Source organism: Colius striatus, chromosome 3, assembly GCF_028858725.1.
Source record: "Colius striatus isolate bColStr4 chromosome 3, bColStr4.1.hap1, whole genome shotgun sequence".
NCBI lineage: Eukaryota > Metazoa > Chordata > Aves > Coliiformes > Coliidae > Colius > Colius striatus.
Window position 1 is genome coordinate 55,195,748 of NC_084761.1, and position 16,788 is coordinate 55,212,535.

At 37.0% G+C, this 16,788-nt stretch overlaps 1 protein-coding gene across 4 annotated transcripts in view; it reads left to right on the forward strand.

The window, feature by feature from the left end:
• Nucleotides 1–16,788, forward strand: part of RAPGEF2 (Rap guanine nucleotide exchange factor 2) — a 184,465-nt gene that overhangs the window by 138,479 nt on the left and 29,198 nt on the right. For all 4 annotated transcript variants that reach the window (XM_061991977.1, XM_061991975.1, XM_061991978.1 and 1 more), the window contains 8 exons: nt 5,434–5,611; nt 7,365–7,501; nt 8,032–8,190; nt 9,840–9,992; nt 10,330–10,494; nt 13,223–13,330; nt 13,423–13,626; nt 13,716–13,824. In XM_061991977.1, coding sequence (XP_061847961.1) covers nt 5,434–5,611; nt 7,365–7,501; nt 8,032–8,190; nt 9,840–9,992; nt 10,330–10,494; nt 13,223–13,330; nt 13,423–13,626; nt 13,716–13,824 — 1,213 coding nt within the window. The remainder of the gene's footprint in view (nt 1–5,433; nt 5,612–7,364; nt 7,502–8,031; nt 8,191–9,839; nt 9,993–10,329; nt 10,495–13,222; nt 13,331–13,422; nt 13,627–13,715; nt 13,825–16,788) is intronic.

The following is a 16,788-nucleotide window of genomic DNA, read 5'->3' on the forward strand; positions in this document are numbered from 1 at the left end:
TCAGGTCAGCAGAGTATAAAAACATAATTTTACTACCTTACATTTATGTTTCATTTGTGTGCTTGTAATAATTATAATTTGTTGTAACATATATGCTAACAATGCAATCTACAAACACATATTATAATTACATAGGTAGAATTTCACACAGGTAGCTGAAACTTAGTGTAAAACAAAACTCCAGCCATGTTTTCTCTCTGTGGAAAAGCTGGATCCACTGTGCCTGTATAATGACCAGAGAAAGTCTTTCAAGCTAATGGAACTTTTGCAAGTGATTTCATGAGAGGTATAGAGCCAGTATTCTTGGTGTTTCTTATCAGTATTGGCTTGTAAATTATGAAGTAAAAAAGGAATGTTTTTACTAATAAAAATTCTTAATTTCCCCTTTTTTTTAGTTTATTTTTTAGTTCTTAAACTACAGTGACGAAAAAAATAAGGTGGGGGTTGTTTTTAAGGTACGCTTGACTACTTTCCTTGTTAGCTTCATGGACTTGAAGGACTGCACCACATAATGAACATATTTCTGGTTTGTGCCACAAGTGTCTTTTGTGGGTTTTAATTTCTTTTTCCTTTTATGTTTCAAAATTTTGAATCGTTGATTTAGATGGTGGCATCAGTTCTTTGATGCAATTTTTTTCCCTCAATGTTTCTTGAAGAAACTAGTAAAATAAAAAAAAAATTCTAGGCTAAAATATTCTCTTTAAAATACTAAAAAACCAATAGTTAATGTTTTTTAATAGTTAATGTAGCTAATTTTAAAGTTTTTCTAGTTTATTCTCTTTATATTGTTAAGATCAGCTGGAAGCTTTTTCAACAAACCAGTATAGAAAAGAAAGACCTTGACAGCCACCTAAACCTGTTGTTTTGTAAGGAGTTCTCCACATCTTCCTGCATTCTTTTCCATAGTAAGAGGAGCGTGTGTGTGATTAAGCAGTTGTTATACTGGAGGGAGAGTTACTTGGTTGTGTAAAGATACAGACCTATTGGATAAGACAATATCCACAGTGACCTCTCAACAGATGCCCAATAACTGATTGGAGAAGGAAATTATAGAGTCATAGAATGGTAGGGGTTGGAAGTGACATTTAGAGAACATCTAGTCCAACTCCCATGCAGAAGCAGGTTCACCTAGATCAGATCATATAGGAACATGTCCAGATGGGTCTTGAAGACCTCCAAGGAAGGAGACTCTACAACCCCTCCGGGCATCCTGTGCCACTGCTCCATCACCCTCACAGTAAAATAGGGTTTTTTTAAGTGGAATTTTTTGTGTTCCAGCTTCATCCCATTACTCCTTATCCTGTTACTAGCTACTATAGAAAAAAGGGATGTCCCAACCTCCTGACACCCACCCTTTAGATATTCATCAATGTTAATAAGGTCTCCCCTCAGTCTCCTCTTTTCTAGACTAAACAGCCCCAGTTCCTGCAGCCTTTCCTTGTATGAAAGATGTTACAGTCCTCTGATCATCTTGGTGGCCCTGCGCTGGACTCTCTCCAGAAGTTCTTTGTCCCTCTTGAGCTGAGCTGCCCAGAACAAGACTCCAGATGAGGCCTCCCTAGGGCAGAGTAGAGCGGGAGAAGAACCTCCCTTGACCTACTGGCCACACTCTTCTTGATGCATCCCAGGATGCCGTTGTCCATTGCTGGCTCATGGTTAGTTTATTATCAATCAGGACTCCCAGGTTTCTCTCAGCAGAGCTGCTCTTCAGTTCGACCACCAGCCTGTACTGGTGCAGGGGGTTGTTCCTTCCCAGATGCAGGACTCTGCACTTGTCCTTGTTGAACCTCACAAGGTTCCTCTCTGCCCAACTCTCAAGCCGGTCGAGATCCCGCTGAATGGCAGCACAGCCTTCTGGGGAATCAGCCAGTCCTCCCAGTTTGGTGTCATCAGCCAACTTGCTGAGGGTACACTCTGTCCCCTCATCCAGATTGTTGATGCAGTAAAGGAAGTAATCTTCTTAAGCTGTTCATGTAGTCTATCACTTTCATTATGTCCGTGTTCAGGATGCCTCCAAAACCAGAAAGACTAGTAGAGCTGGGCTTAATCAGTTTCCTCTCATAGTGGTCTAAGGTGTCCAAAAGGATCTTTCATTTCTCCAGTTTGCCCTAGGGGACTGAGTGCTAGTTATTTTTTTAATTCCCCCTCACCCCATCAGGCGAGAAGCCAAAGGCTAACTGAGAATTTACACGAAGCTCCTTTACATCTTTTCCTTGATATTTCATGGTATTTGTTAAGTAGCTGGTATCAGTCAAATCTAAAATGATTTTGGACTCAGAGATCTGTAGCAGTTGGAGCAACCATTTTTGTATTAGTACAGTATTGGCCTTGACACTTCCTAAAATTGAAATAACGAAATAACTCTTCACCTCTCTTGAAAACGTCTGCCTTAGTCTCCTGACTTTCTTGTTGGTGATATGAAAAATAATATAATAGATTATCACTATTATGTGATTCCTTTGAAGCTTCAGGAAATTTCTCATGCCATCCTTCCAACTGTAAAGAAAATTTTTATTGAACTTTGAAGAGACGTTGATTTGTACTTGAAACTTTAACCAGCATTTTTCTTACATGCAGTCTCTTTAGATTTAAGTGAAACTTATTTCCCTCTTTACCCCAGAAATAAAGTAGGCTATGCACCTATGAAAGCACTCATTTCTGAGGCGTATGTCATCCTTGATTATGTGGCCTGGGAAGCTATAAGCCTCATGATTGACTGTAGGTCAGATGTTTTTCTTGTGTTCTGTGTTTTCTCATGCTGAAATTTTTAAGGAAGCCCCTAATCTCAAAGGAGTTGATAGAACTTTTTTCTTTAGTCTTGCACAAATGCATACCTATTGCTTCATAACTAAGAGTTACTGTGCAGGTGTGCTTGACTTTTCCAACAATGGAGGGAGTACAAAAGTGCTCAAAGTAGGTGGGTTATGAAGTTTAACATGTCAACAAGAGGACCCTTAATACATAATATCATACTTGCTGCTACTAAGCCTTAAGAAGCTATTTGCAATGGTTTTGTGTATAAACCAGTGTATGCTTTTACCATGAAGACAGATACAGTTCTTAGTAATGTAACAAAAACTCATGCAAAACATTTTGCATGTATAAGCAGGAGTACTTGTGAGGCAAGTTGTTTGATTCTTTACTATTCTGAATGCATATTGGCTGCCTGGAAAGGCTACATTTGTGTTCCTTTGCTTAACTTTTCTTTAATCATAACATTTTCAGAAAGCTACTTGAAGAAACGTGTTTTATGGGGTTTTTTTTTCCTTCAAAAGATAAAGTTTATTTTAAAAGATGTCCTAAGTTAAATTAGTAAATTTTCTTACTGCTGTGTGGATTAATGCATTCAATTCTGAACTGTTTTATTGCAGTGATTTGTATTTTTTTGGTAACTAGTAAGTTAGAAATAGTTGCTTTATCATTCAGGTTTCTACCAAAAACTTCAGTTGTCAAAAAAATTAATTAGCTTTGTAAAAATTGATAATTTCAGGAAAAGCTTGTAGCTTTTAGCACTATTTTTGAAGTATTTTCTGAATACAGAATTACATTTAATTTCAGTGTGAGATTTTTCTTTTGAAATAACATCAACTATTCTTGATAACAGAGCTTCACTTTCTGTCAAGATTTGGTTTATTGTTTTAGAACAGTCAAATAACTTGTCTTTTAATAATCAGGTTTTGTACAAAATGTGGAATTTTCTTGTGTATATTAGCACGGTGTGACTAAATTTATTTCTACAGTCATTTTACTATTGTACTTTTCCAAGAGCTTAATCTGGGCAGGTAAGAGGGACAGTTGTTAGTAATGGAAAGGTTTGCCAAATTAACTGTGAATTTGTCAGTCCTAGTCACTGGAATTGGAGAGTTCTGATTCTGACAGATTGGTGTCATATGCTGTGCATCTACTGACTCATAGTCACAAACTTTTCCACCAGTCGCTTTTGACGACTGTTTTGAAAAACCAGTTAGAACAACGGTTTTAGGTATATCAGAGGGAACATGCATGTTAAACACAGTAAGACTGCTAATGAAAATACTGCTGTCAGTATAATTTTTGTAATTTGTGTGCCACTAACATATCTCTTAATTGTGCTTAAGAAACACTAAGCATTTTTTCTTAAAAAAAAGCCAACTCTGCAAAGTAAGAATAGTTTGAGTATTGTGTAGGTGCTGTTAGGCTTTTTATATAAACAAGACTTTGTTACAGAGCTTGTGTTGTGCTGTAGGACAAAAGCATTTAAGTATGATACTGTGTGCCCTGATCTATTTCCAGCCATATGCTGCCATTCATAAGGTGGCTTTGTATAATGGCATTAAAGTAACAGATGTTAGAGACAGTGAGGCAGGAATAGGGAAGATGATTCTACAGAAATACCAACATAATTTGCCTTACCTCCTCTGTGTTGGAGGGTGACCTAGTTTAGAGTGTTGTGTTGTTCTGTTTTGTGGTTTGGTTTTTTTTTTTTTTTTTACCACTGTGAGAGACAGATCGATAGAACATGCTTTAGTAGCCCTGTTTGCCCCAGGAATGCATTGTGTGCTTCCAGAAACTTGGAAACAAATCATTCCTATGAGGCATATGACACTTGATTTCTCAAGCCATGGCTTAAAACTGGCTTGTTAGAAGCTTGCGTTTCCTTAAAAATTGTCATGGCTGAGTCTCAGCAGCTGCAGTGGTATTAAATCATGTTCTGAGAAAAAGCAGCTTTATCAGCCATGACAGACAACTGTTTGTGGGGTTTATTAAGTGCTTGATCTTAAAAGGGAATCATTAAAATTTGTTTACATTTAGGTGCTATACTAATGACCTCAGGCTATGTATGTTTTCCTTCATTTTAATACAACTTAAAGGAGGTTAAATGTGGCAGATAGTCTGTGTAGTCCATCTGTGGTGTTTAAGCAGTGGCTTAGCATCTTTTCTTCATTTGTAATTTCTTGTGTCATTTATTGTGTTATTTATTAAATTCTTGTAGCATTTTGATGCTGTACTTTTTTGCCTGAACTGTCTACTTAAAATTGCATTGCATTCCGATGTGTATAACATGGTTAAGTTTGGGGCTGGAACAGAAACTTTAAAAATTATATTTTTATTTAAAAAACTATATTCAGTTAATATTCCAATAAAATGTTCCTTGAAATCTGCTACATTCAGTTCCCTGAAGACCTCCTGATTGAATAATGTCTGTTGAGTCCTGTTTATTTGTGACAGATTGAAACAAATGTTGAAAGTGCTGTTTAAACAATAGTTTGGGGTTGATTAGTTGTTAGTTGTTTTGAAAGAAAAGAAGCAATATAAAAATCTAGAGTGAATTTATGAATGATCTGTTAAATGCAAAGAAATTAATTCTGTTAACTAACTAGAAAACTAACAGCGAAGAATACATTTGAATGTTTCCATTATTAAAAAAAAAAAATTGTTTATGTATGAATTTAGGCTACAGAAAGTGAGGCTGGTGATATGGATCTCAGTGGGTTGCCAGAGACAGCAGTGGATTCTGAGGATGATGATGATGAAGAAGACATTGAAAGGGCATCGGATCCTTTGATGAGTAGGGATATTGTTAGAGACTGCTTGGAGAAAGACCCAATAGACAGAACAGATGATGATATTGGTAAGTATTGCTATGTAGAAAATTACTGTTGAACTTGTTCTCCTTCACCAAAAAAAACTCTCTTTCATTTTTGAGCCTGCAGTTTTATTTTAATCTTTGGCTTTTGTAGCCAGTAAGTTTAGTGTTTATTCTGTAAGGTAATTCATAAATGCCATAACTTCAGCCAATGAATGAGTATAACCAAAGAGGAGGAAAATACACATAGTATGTGTGAAAACTGTTAGTTGCTGGCTCTTTTATTGCAAGATTCAACTTCTAACTGGTGTCCTGACTGGTTTATAAAGTAAACATTATTGTGTACTGGAAACAGGCAGAATCTTGGCGAAGTCAACACCAACGTCAACACTGGATGCTTATCACATAAATTTTTTTTAGTCATAAGTTGTGATGTTGTGTCTGTTTTGTGGAGCTGTTAAGACCTTTATATAAATATGCATGTAATCAAACTAACTTGCTATGTTAATGTGTAGGTTAATCCATTGAAAGTAAACATAGAATTACAATTCCTACAATTTCTAGTCTAATCCGTTTCACTGGCTGAGTTTTAGGGTTTTGTCCTTTTATCAAAGTATTTGATGATGATAATATGATGGTAACTGAATGATGATTAAAGTTGATTATCAGGTGGTGAAGGGACTGGAACATCTCTTATAAGAGGAAGACCTAAGAGAACTGGGTTGTTCAGCCTGGAGAAGAGAAGGCTCAAGGAGATCTTGTCAATGTGTACAAATACCTGGAGCGAGAGTGTAAAGAAGATAGAGCCAGGCCTTTTTCGGTGTGGCCTAGTGAGAGGACCAGAGGCAATGGGCACAAACTGAAGCATGGGAGGCTTCAATGAGTGTTTTTTTGACATTTTGTTTTTTGACTGATCATTGCACAGGTTACCCAGAGAGGTGGTAGAGTCTCCCTTCTTGGAGATACTCAAAAGCTGTCTGGACATGGTCCTGGGCAATTGGCTGTAGGTGGCCCTACTTGAGGAGGCAGATTGGAGCAGATGACCTCCAGAGGTTCCTTCCAACCTCCACCATTCTGTGATTCTGAGTGAAAAAAAATTAGGAAAAAGATAGGGTCTTTTTGGCTACTTTTAGTAGGTTTTTTAGATCAAACTGAATGCAAAAGTGTCTAGGACTTAGAGCATATAATCACTCAGCAGGACAACTAATTAAAAATGAGTTCTATATTTAAGAACAATGTAAAAATCAAAAATAGGGGAGCAGTTCACTGTTGCACACAGTGCAACTCCAGTGCACACAGAATACAGTAACAGTCACCTTTCAGACAATAATCCTATCTGGTCCATCCAATGGGAACTTTTGACGATTAAATACAATTTACTGTTAAGTATAGCTTAGGAAGAGATGGCTTTACCAATGAACTTACTCAGTTTAGTGAAATTTCGCTTCTTAATGTCTTGCTGTGTTTTGTATAGGCCTCTCATAGTCTTAAAGGAGTTATTGCTCTGGCTGAAATATTACAAATATCATTGATTGCATTCAGAGCTCTCGGTTACATTACAATTCTTCCGTTATGCTGACTTTTACTTTGCAGGGCTTCTATTGATGATATGACTAGCCAGTCTGTGTCTACAAAATACCCAGTAATTACAACAGGCCACTGTACATGGTTTATTAGTATACAGAAACGATTGTGCAGCATTTTAGCTTAAGTAGCCTTGGGCATCTTGCTGAAAAACTGTCCTTACTGTGCTTTGTTGTTTTAATATGCACGACTCAGTGGACTTTTTCTCCTTCAGAACAACTACTGGAATTCATGCATCAATTGCCTGCTTTTGCCAACATGACAATGTCAGTGAGGAGAGAACTCTGTGCTGTAATGGTGTTTGCAGTTGTGGAGAGAGCAGGAACTATTGTACTAAATGATGGGGAAGAGGTCAGTAGAAGTTGCTTTTGATTCTCCTATTATACCAAACATCCCAGGTTCCACAGGGTTAATGTCCTCTCTTGTTGCTGAAAGAAAGAGAAAGAAAGAAACTAACAAAAAAACCCCACCAACAAAAACCATTGAGCAGATAGATTAAGCCTTTTTGTTCTGGGTTTGTTTGAAAGTTTCTTTAAGCACTCATACATCTCTTATGCAATAGAAATACAGAAAGATACTCATAATAATGTACAAAATGCTTTCTGCCTATTGGAGGTGATTTGCAATTTAATTCAGTGTTTTAAATTTTATTTTAAAACCTTTCCTCTTTAAAAAAAAAAAATTACATAAACTCTTAAGATCCTGGTTTTCTTGAGCTGGAAATAGCTGCACATTTAAGGTAAATGGGTTTATGAATGTTTTTAATAGGTGATAAAAGTAACATTTCCTTTGGAAAAATTGTGAGGGTTGTAACTATGTAGTATAGTACTACAATGTGAAGTGATTCAGTATTCATGTATCCTGCAACTTTTGATTTGTAGCTGGATTCCTGGTCAGTCATTTTGAATGGCTCTGTGGAGGTGACATACCCTGATGGAAGAACAGAGATACTCTGCATGGGGAACAGTTTTGGTGTTTCTCCTACCATGGAAAAGGAGTATATGAAAGGAGTGATGAGAACCAAAGTGGATGATTGCCAGGTAGAGTGTTGAACTGTAACACATGCAAGATCACATACATATAGGTGTAATGCAACTCGATAGCCAGGCACAGTTTTATTTTAAACTGAATATCTGTAAAATTTCCAGTGTATAACACTCTACAGTCTGTGGGATGTATGTGTACCCACAGTCTGGGAAATGGAATTACCTTTGTCTGGATAGAGATCATTTCGGATGAAGAGATCTATCTTCATACTTTTTCCAGAACTTGAGGCCCAGCAACCTGTTGCATAGATCTTTTGCTTCAAACTTTCGCATAGTTAGGATCTCAAGGTCCATTAGCCATTATAGGCTCTTCTACACGTGATAGACATTCTTCTTTACTTGACTCAAATACTGTATCTTAAAACAATACAAGCTCTCTCTCCTGTGGTTTGAGTGGAAAACCTTTTTGTTTCAGCTAATCTGGCCTTTCAAGGAAATTGCCTTGATGTTTTCTCTAACAGAAGCACATACAAGGAATGCTGCTTATAGCATAAAACTAGTAGCCCAGTCTGGATATATAGAAGCTATTTGCTTATTCTCATCCAGAAAATAATTGGCAAGCCCTGGATGAATTAAGCATTTTACTTGGCCCTGATGACTGTTCAGCTTCCAGTAGATGCCCTGTGAAGCGGGGGTAAATGTGTATTGGAGTCACTGGGTTTAGTTTCTCCATCTAACTTAGAAAAAGTGCATAAATATTGTCTTGTTAGAATAATGTTTTGCAACTAATCCAAACTGTGAGACTTCTGCCTCAGCTACTTCTAGCTGTTGGAAAGAGAAAAGGTATTTAAATGAATTATAAAGAATGCAAGAGAAAATAGTATCTCTGGGAATCCTCATGCCTTTGTCCTAAGTGCATACATTTCAATCAGAAGGAACACTGTTAATTTCCTTTCAGTTAAATAGCCAAGTTCATAGAAGATGATGGTTTAGTCTTGCCCGCTAATAAAGAGAGAAAGGTACAAAACTTACAGTGAATACAATATTTTCTTTTTCTAAGATGATGTTGCTGTCTTAATTATATTTACATGGTATAGATGCTGAGAATATTCTTAAGATATTTGGTCTTGCACTTACTCTTGACAAAGCAGATAGCACTAAAAATATTTTCTACAGTTATGTGCTTTAATCCAGAAGCAATTTGTTTCTGTGTGCCTGCACTTATGTAGTTGAGGAAATGTTTGAGGCTTTTTTAATGACTGACTTTATTAATAATAGCTATAAAAAATGAAAATCATTTACAACAACAATAGACACAAAAAATATAAGCTGTGTTTTCCCTTTAATCTCTGAACCCTTCTAAATACCATACAAAAGCTTGCATGGGAGAAAAAAATACTAGCTAGGATACTGAACTTCATCTGCAGCAGACAGGAGGTCAAAGCAGCTAAACAAAAATGGCTGATAATGCTAAATCATTTTGCTCTGATGAATCTTGTTCTCCTCTAACTGCAAGACTGTAGTGGAAGTACTGTGGTTGTGTATTCATCTGCTTACTACAGCTGAACTGCTAGAAAGACAAATTTGGCTCACTGCAGGTTGAGGGACTCTTTTTTTCTATTAATAGAGCACTTGCATCTTAAGTCTAAATGCTTTTCTGAAGATTCTACCTTTTAATACTGGTGCGCAACGATTCTTTCCAGTTTGTTTGTATAGCCCAGCAAGATTACTGCCGCATCCTCAATCAAGTGGAAAAGAATATGCAGAAGGTAGAAGAAGAAGGGGAGATTGTGATGGTGAAGGAACACAGGGAGCTTGATCGCACTGGAACAAGAAAAGGTCACATTGTCATAAAGGTAAAAGCAAAACAGGGAGTGTCTTGCACAAGTCTGTGAAATGACAACTTGGCAATTAGGTGCAGGAGTTCTTGACATGTGTCATAATACATTTTTGAAAATATACAGTTTTTATCTTTATAGTTACAACCATAGATAACTCATTTCTATAGAAACTGATTACATACATTTTGCATTTATTATCACACTGGTTAAGCTGTTACGTTTGCTTAGCTCATGAGTCAGGAGATGCTGGTACTCTTTCAAGTGTAATGCATCTTCAGTGTGTTGCAAGAAAGCAAATTTGCATTTATTGAAAATCTGTTTCAGTAACTTAAGATTTTATTTTCTTTTCTAGGGAACAGCTGAAAGGTTAACAATGCATTTGGTGGAAGAGCACTCTGTGGTAGACCCAACATTTATAGAAGATTTTCTCTTGACATATCGGACCTTTCTTTCCAGCCCAATGGAAGTGGGCAAGAAGTTGTTGGAGTGGTTTAATGACCCCAGCCTCAGGGATAAGGTTAAAAATCCCTTAATCTACATACCTGTTACCAATTGCATTGAAATATAAGTTATTAAGAATAAAATAGGTTTTAGAGAGAATGACTAAAATGAATACGATACAAATAGTTGGCGACATATTTGAGTGGCAGAATAGATGGATAAAATATTTTTCCATATTTTATTAAAATATTAATGTACTCAGGCAAGGTAAATGATCCACATTTACCTTGCTGTGTTTTTACAATATAGTTTCTTGTGAGTATAGGGAAAGCTTTTTTCCAATAGGCATTATTTATGTAATTAAACTGAGTCCTATTGTGTCTTGAAATTTGAAGATATAATTAAGTTGCGTGTTTTCCATACATAATTAACAATTTGGAAAACATTTTGTGATAATCCATATTTATATAAAGAGACTAGAAAATATAGCCGTTGTCACAAATCTGTTGAGCCTTACACAAATATTAAAAAAAAACCCTACTCAAATACAGTTGAACATCCTTTTCTCTAAACAAGCCATCCTGAAAGAATAAGACCACATAGATCCCGTTTTTGCACAGTCTGTTCAGGCCACACTGTGATTCCCATTATAATGCTTTTATTTTCACTTGATTAGAACTTTGTTATATGTAAAGATAAAAAATAGTAAAAAAACCCAGTATTACATGAATAAGATTAAAGAGAAATTTATTTTTTTAACTTTTATTTAAATCTCTGTACTAACAGAATTGCTAGTGTGTCTGTGTCTTGGAGGAAGTATCTTAGAGTTTGCAGAGGGGATAGGCTTTGCAGCTAATGCTGTTTAGCATAGGCTGGTTTTGTCTTCAGAGCTATAATATTTGAGTTCTTCTTAAAACTTATCCATTGGAGGACAAGAAAAATAACCCCTCAGCATCTGTAAAAGCATGTGCCAACACAATTGCTGTATCAGGTCTGAAAACAGAGCAGTCTTTGTTCTGCCATCTCAATAACCAACCCTTTCTGACATCCAGTAGCACTGACAGAAAGGCAAGAGTCAGAGAACAGCTTGAGACAAGTGGAGATAAGCAAATGGGAAACAAGGAATTTGGAAGATTTTGCCTGTTTTGTGTTAGGGTCTACTAGGCAGTGAGGAGAGGGAATGGTGAGTAAAACTTCCTGAGGGTGATCAGTACTCTATAGTAATCAAGCTGAGATCCAAACTTGCTGATGATTTTTGCTTAGCAGCAGGGTACCTGACTTCACAGCTTTAATCTTTTTAATGTTGTTTTCCTGTTGTAACATAACTAATGACATATCTATGGAAGTCTCTTTTCAACCCTTTCCAGCACAGTGGTGTTTGGGTGTGTATTAGCCACAACTTTGAAAGCAGCATTGATACTGAAATCACTACAGTGATTTAAAATAAGTGGTATGGCTTGCAACTTCCCAGATGATCTTAAAAAATTAGCCTAAAGTTAATCAGGTACTCTGTGAGTATTCCAGTATCATCCACATGAATGAAAAACACCACAGATGTTTCAGAGAGGAAGTTCATTTTAAATTTCAAATATGTCAGAAATGCTACCCGTATCCTGCATCTCTCTGGCTGGCAGCTGCAACACACAGTGCTGTGCAGTTGCCTCCTTGTAGAAATCTGAATGCTCAAGGAGTTCTGAAGTACTTGATTAATATGGTCATTAATTTTGGCAGTTCTTCTCAATAAAATGCAAAGTACTTGGAAACTGTGTATGAGGATGGTTTTGGATGCCTGATGTCAGATCTTTAGCATAAAACGCTGCAGAGGTTTAGTTTTTGTGCAGGTGCAAAGAGTGGACAGGGATTAGCTTTAGCATGAAAGATCACTTTGAAGGCACAACCATGTTGGGTTCAGGACCTTTTTAAAAACTACATGAGTTAATATTAATTCAAGACATCAAAACTTATTTATTTTGTCAGGACAAGTGCTACTGATGTTCCACATCAAATTGCCTACTAAGATAAAATTTTACAGTGGAAGCATATGGTTTTAAAAAATGCATCTCTTACTATGTGGCTTTATTTTCAATAATATTTACTGTATTCCTTTAGGATTTTTTTTTTGAACAAACTGTAAAGTTAGTAGCCAAGATCCTTCTGAACTTGGTAATCATAGTTACTTTGGGAGTGTGGAGTTGGAGAGAGAAATAGTAGCAAACAGAAATATTGACTCTAAGGAGAAGAATTGCATGTATTTGCTGTTAAAACCTCTCTGCTTCTAACAATAGCTCCTTTTCCCTACTTCTCTAAGCATACAATAGCCCTTTTAAATAGGTAAATGTTTAATGAAGTTAATGGTGGATAATCTAAAGATTTGTTAGATTCAAGAACTAGACAAACCAGTATATAAAGCTTCATGATCATGTGCTTGAAGAATTAAGCAGTGAGAAATGAATCTAGCTTGTTGCCTTGTATGTTGCCCTGTGTGCTGTATTTGCACTCAGTCGTATTTGATACAGCCAGTGTTAATTTCTGATTCATAATATTTTTTGTGAAATAAAACATAAAATTGTTTATACACCTGAACACAATTTTGAGAATTAATTTGATCCTCCTGGTAAATGTTTGCTTATTAATAAAGTTAGGATTGGGGAGAATGTGTGTGTATATATATACACAAATATATAGTATTTCGGATTCCAATGGAAGTTTACAGAGGCTTTAAGGAGCAGGTTTTTTAAAGGATTTAGCACTAGTGCCGTTGTGAGTATGCCTGGAAAATATTTATATTATTGATTAATTTTCAGGTTACACGGGTAGTATTGTTGTGGGTGAACAATCACTTCAATGATTTTGAAGGAGATCCTGCTATGACTCGATTCCTAGAAGAATTTGAGAACAACTTGGAGAGGGAGGTAAGAGTAAGGGATTTCCCTGACAATTTGATATGGCAGGGAGTAGCCAGACTGTTGTTATATGTATAACTTGTTATGCTTTTCTCTTGTAGAAAATGGGTGGACATTTGAGGCTGTTAAATATTGCTTGTGCTGCTAAAGCTAAACGAAGATTGATAACCTTAACAAAGCCATCTCGAGAAGCCCCTTTGCCTTTTATCTTGCTGGGAGGGTCAGAAAAAGGATTTGGAATCTTTGTTGACAGTGTAGATTTTGGTAGCAAAGCTACAGAAGCAGGCTTGAAACGTGGAGACCAGGTACGAAATTTTAAAATGTCTTCCAACTCTTTTTTTTTTTTCTTTTCCCTTTGCTAAATAAAAATGACACTACCTGTTTGTATTTTTAGATACTGGAAGTGAATGGTCAAAATTTTGAAAATATACAGCTGTCAAAAGCCATGGAAATCCTTAGAAATAACACTCATCTGTCTATCACTGTGAAAACCAATTTATTTGGTAAGTTTGTATGCACTTTTTGTTCTAATTTCTGTTCTAATATAGATAGAGTCTTAAATTGTGTTTCTTTTTTTTTTTTTTACTTGCTCAAATTAGCTTTGAGACACTTTTGTATTGGGTAGAATAGAAAAAGGAAGTTGCAAATCCTAAAATCTATTCGCAATTGCAGAGAAAAATTAGAGTAGAGTTTTATATAAAAGTGACATTTAGTCCTTTGTCAGAAAGCAAGCCCCCTTTGGAGTTTGTTATCAGTGATCTTAATCTGTCTGCAGTATTTGCTCAGTTTTTCAGTCCATGTCTACATTGAGTGTGTCAAGGTTAAAAGCTTTCTTGCCAGATAGGTGAAAACAATGTTTCTATTCTCTGAATCTGTTCTCTGAGTTTCTCCCTTTAACAAGTAGTAAGGCAGTAATGAAGAAGTCTTTAAGCAGCTCAGAACTGCATTATAAGTAATTTATGGGTTTTGTTTGATTTTGGCTTTTTTTACCACTGGATATTTGGATTATTTAAATAATTGAATTATGTGTTACCTAAATATTTCTCCCAGGGTCAGATTCTTCATCACAAATAAGTAGGGTAGAATATTACTGCAGGTTGCTACTGTACTAGCTGATGATTAAACATGCTTAGATCATCTCTGAAAGTCATTTGTCAAATCTATTTCATAGGAATTTTTTTTTTTTGCTTTGCAGAAAATATTAGACTATTTCAATAGTTTCTATATAATTAAAACATTTCTTAATGTATCTGTACAAGCTTGTGTTATGGTTCAAGCCCAGCTGGCAACGAAGCACTACGCAGCTGCTCACTGACCCCCCACACACTCCCACCTCCTGTGGTGAGAAGGTGGATGGTCCAGTGAGATGGGAGGAGAAGATGTATCCGAGAATTCTGTGGATCGAGATGTGGCAGAGAGGGCTTGCCTGTCAGTTATGGTTCTGGGCAAAAACAGACTCTACTCCACTTAAGGGAAAAACTAAGAGCAGCTTAATTAACCACCAGCTAGAAACAGAACAAACAGAAATCAGGACCAGTTTATGAGAAAAATTAATCCAGTCCTTTAAGACCTCCTTCCCTAACCCCTTCCCTTCTTCCCAGGCTCAGCTCCCTACTCCCAATATCTCTACTTCCTCCCCATTCAGCGGCACAGAGGGGCAGGGAATGGGGAATGTGGTCAGTGCCTCATAGATGGTCTCTACTGCTGCTTTCTTCTCAAAGGACGACTCCTCACATTCTTCCCCCTGCACAGTACCTAACAAACCTTCCTGGCGTAAGCCCTTCCCGAGGTCTGCAGATCCTCACAAACTCCTCCAGCGTGGGTCTCCTCTGCAACAGCAGAACTGCAGGCACATTCTGCTTTAATGCTGCTTCCCACAGAGCCACCGCCCTTCTGGGCACAGCCACTCCCTCTGCCATGAACTTCTCCACAAGCTGCCGGCAGGTCTCAGCTCCACCTTTGCCCTCCACAGGGTACAGGGAAACATTTCTCATCTCACCATAGGATGCAGGAGTGTCTCTGCTCCAGCACAACTCCTCCTGCATTTCTCACTGACCTTGGGGTCTGAATGGCCGCTTCTTCCCCATCTCACTCCTTTCATATCAACAACCCTTTTATCTGTCTGCCACTTCTTAAAAAGTGATCACAGAAACTGAATTGGCTCAGACGCAGACATGGGTCATACTGAGAACCAGGGAAGTTTCGAGCAGCTTCTTACAGAAGCCACGATTATAGCCCTTTCCCTGCTGCCAGGAATGGCTCCACACAAACCCAACACAGCTTTTTTAGCAATATAAGCTTGTTTATATGTAAGTTCTATTTAACCATCCTTCACCAGCTAGGTTTCTGGCTCTCGTGTTGCTTTGGTATGTTCAAGATTAAACCTGATTTCTTCATTTTTTTTCAGAAGTTGTGTTTTTAATCTTGTTGCTCCACTGCAAATCCTGAAATCACATCCCAGTAGAATCTCAGAACAGTTAGCTAATTTCTGTGTATTGCATGCAGAATTCCTTATCAACAGATCCCAAAAGGAAAGTTTCCTTATTTTTAAACAGTGTCTTCTTACCTGTATGTAATTTGTCTATCCAGCCCCCAGCACCTATTTGACAGTACAGTTATTGATTCAGATTACTCTCCTACACTTTTCTTCGTGAGTTCTATTTGAAGCTTTTGAAGTCTGTTGGTGATTTGTTCTGTTCATCCCTCTGGAGATAAGGATGAATATTAAGGATAAAATTAATATATAATAGTAAAACCTAGCCCCTAATACTCAGCTGGTTACCCTTGTTACCACTTCGTCTACAATTCCTTGGTTTTAATTATCACTTTTCATTTATTATTACAAGTCAACGTATCAGATGATATTTCCATTTTTTATATGTAGACTTTCTCTCACACTCAGAATATGTCATTTGATCTCCAGAACACTTTGTTTGATTTATTAAAATATATCAACATTGTTGTGAAGCCACAAGTTGTAGAAGAAGAACTAGTTAACCTATTCATCAGGTATTTCTGCCTTAGAGATGACTAGGGGGCTCAGAGAGTCTGAGAGATGTTTTTTGAATATCTGGCAGGTAGACGCAACAACCTTGTCAAGCATTCAAGATGTCTCAGTAGTCTCATTCTTTCTTGTATTTTCCTTGTGACTGTTAGTTTCCTCTGTGATTTCTGATTTTTTTTAATCTTGTTGCTAATAATTTCTTGTCCACTTGAAAGCCTTTCTTTCTGGCTGTTTAAAACCTTCCTTTTCAGTTGTTAGTTTTCCTGTCTCATTTTTGTCTGATATGATCTTTTCATGTGTACCACATTCCTGCAGAAGCCTGTATCCTTCTGTTGGAAAGTCAAAGTCCTGTTGACACCATCCATGCAACCATGTGAGCATCTATCACAGAATCAGAATCACAGAATCATTTCAGTTGGAAAAGACTTTTAAGATCATACAGCCCAACCACTAACCTCACACT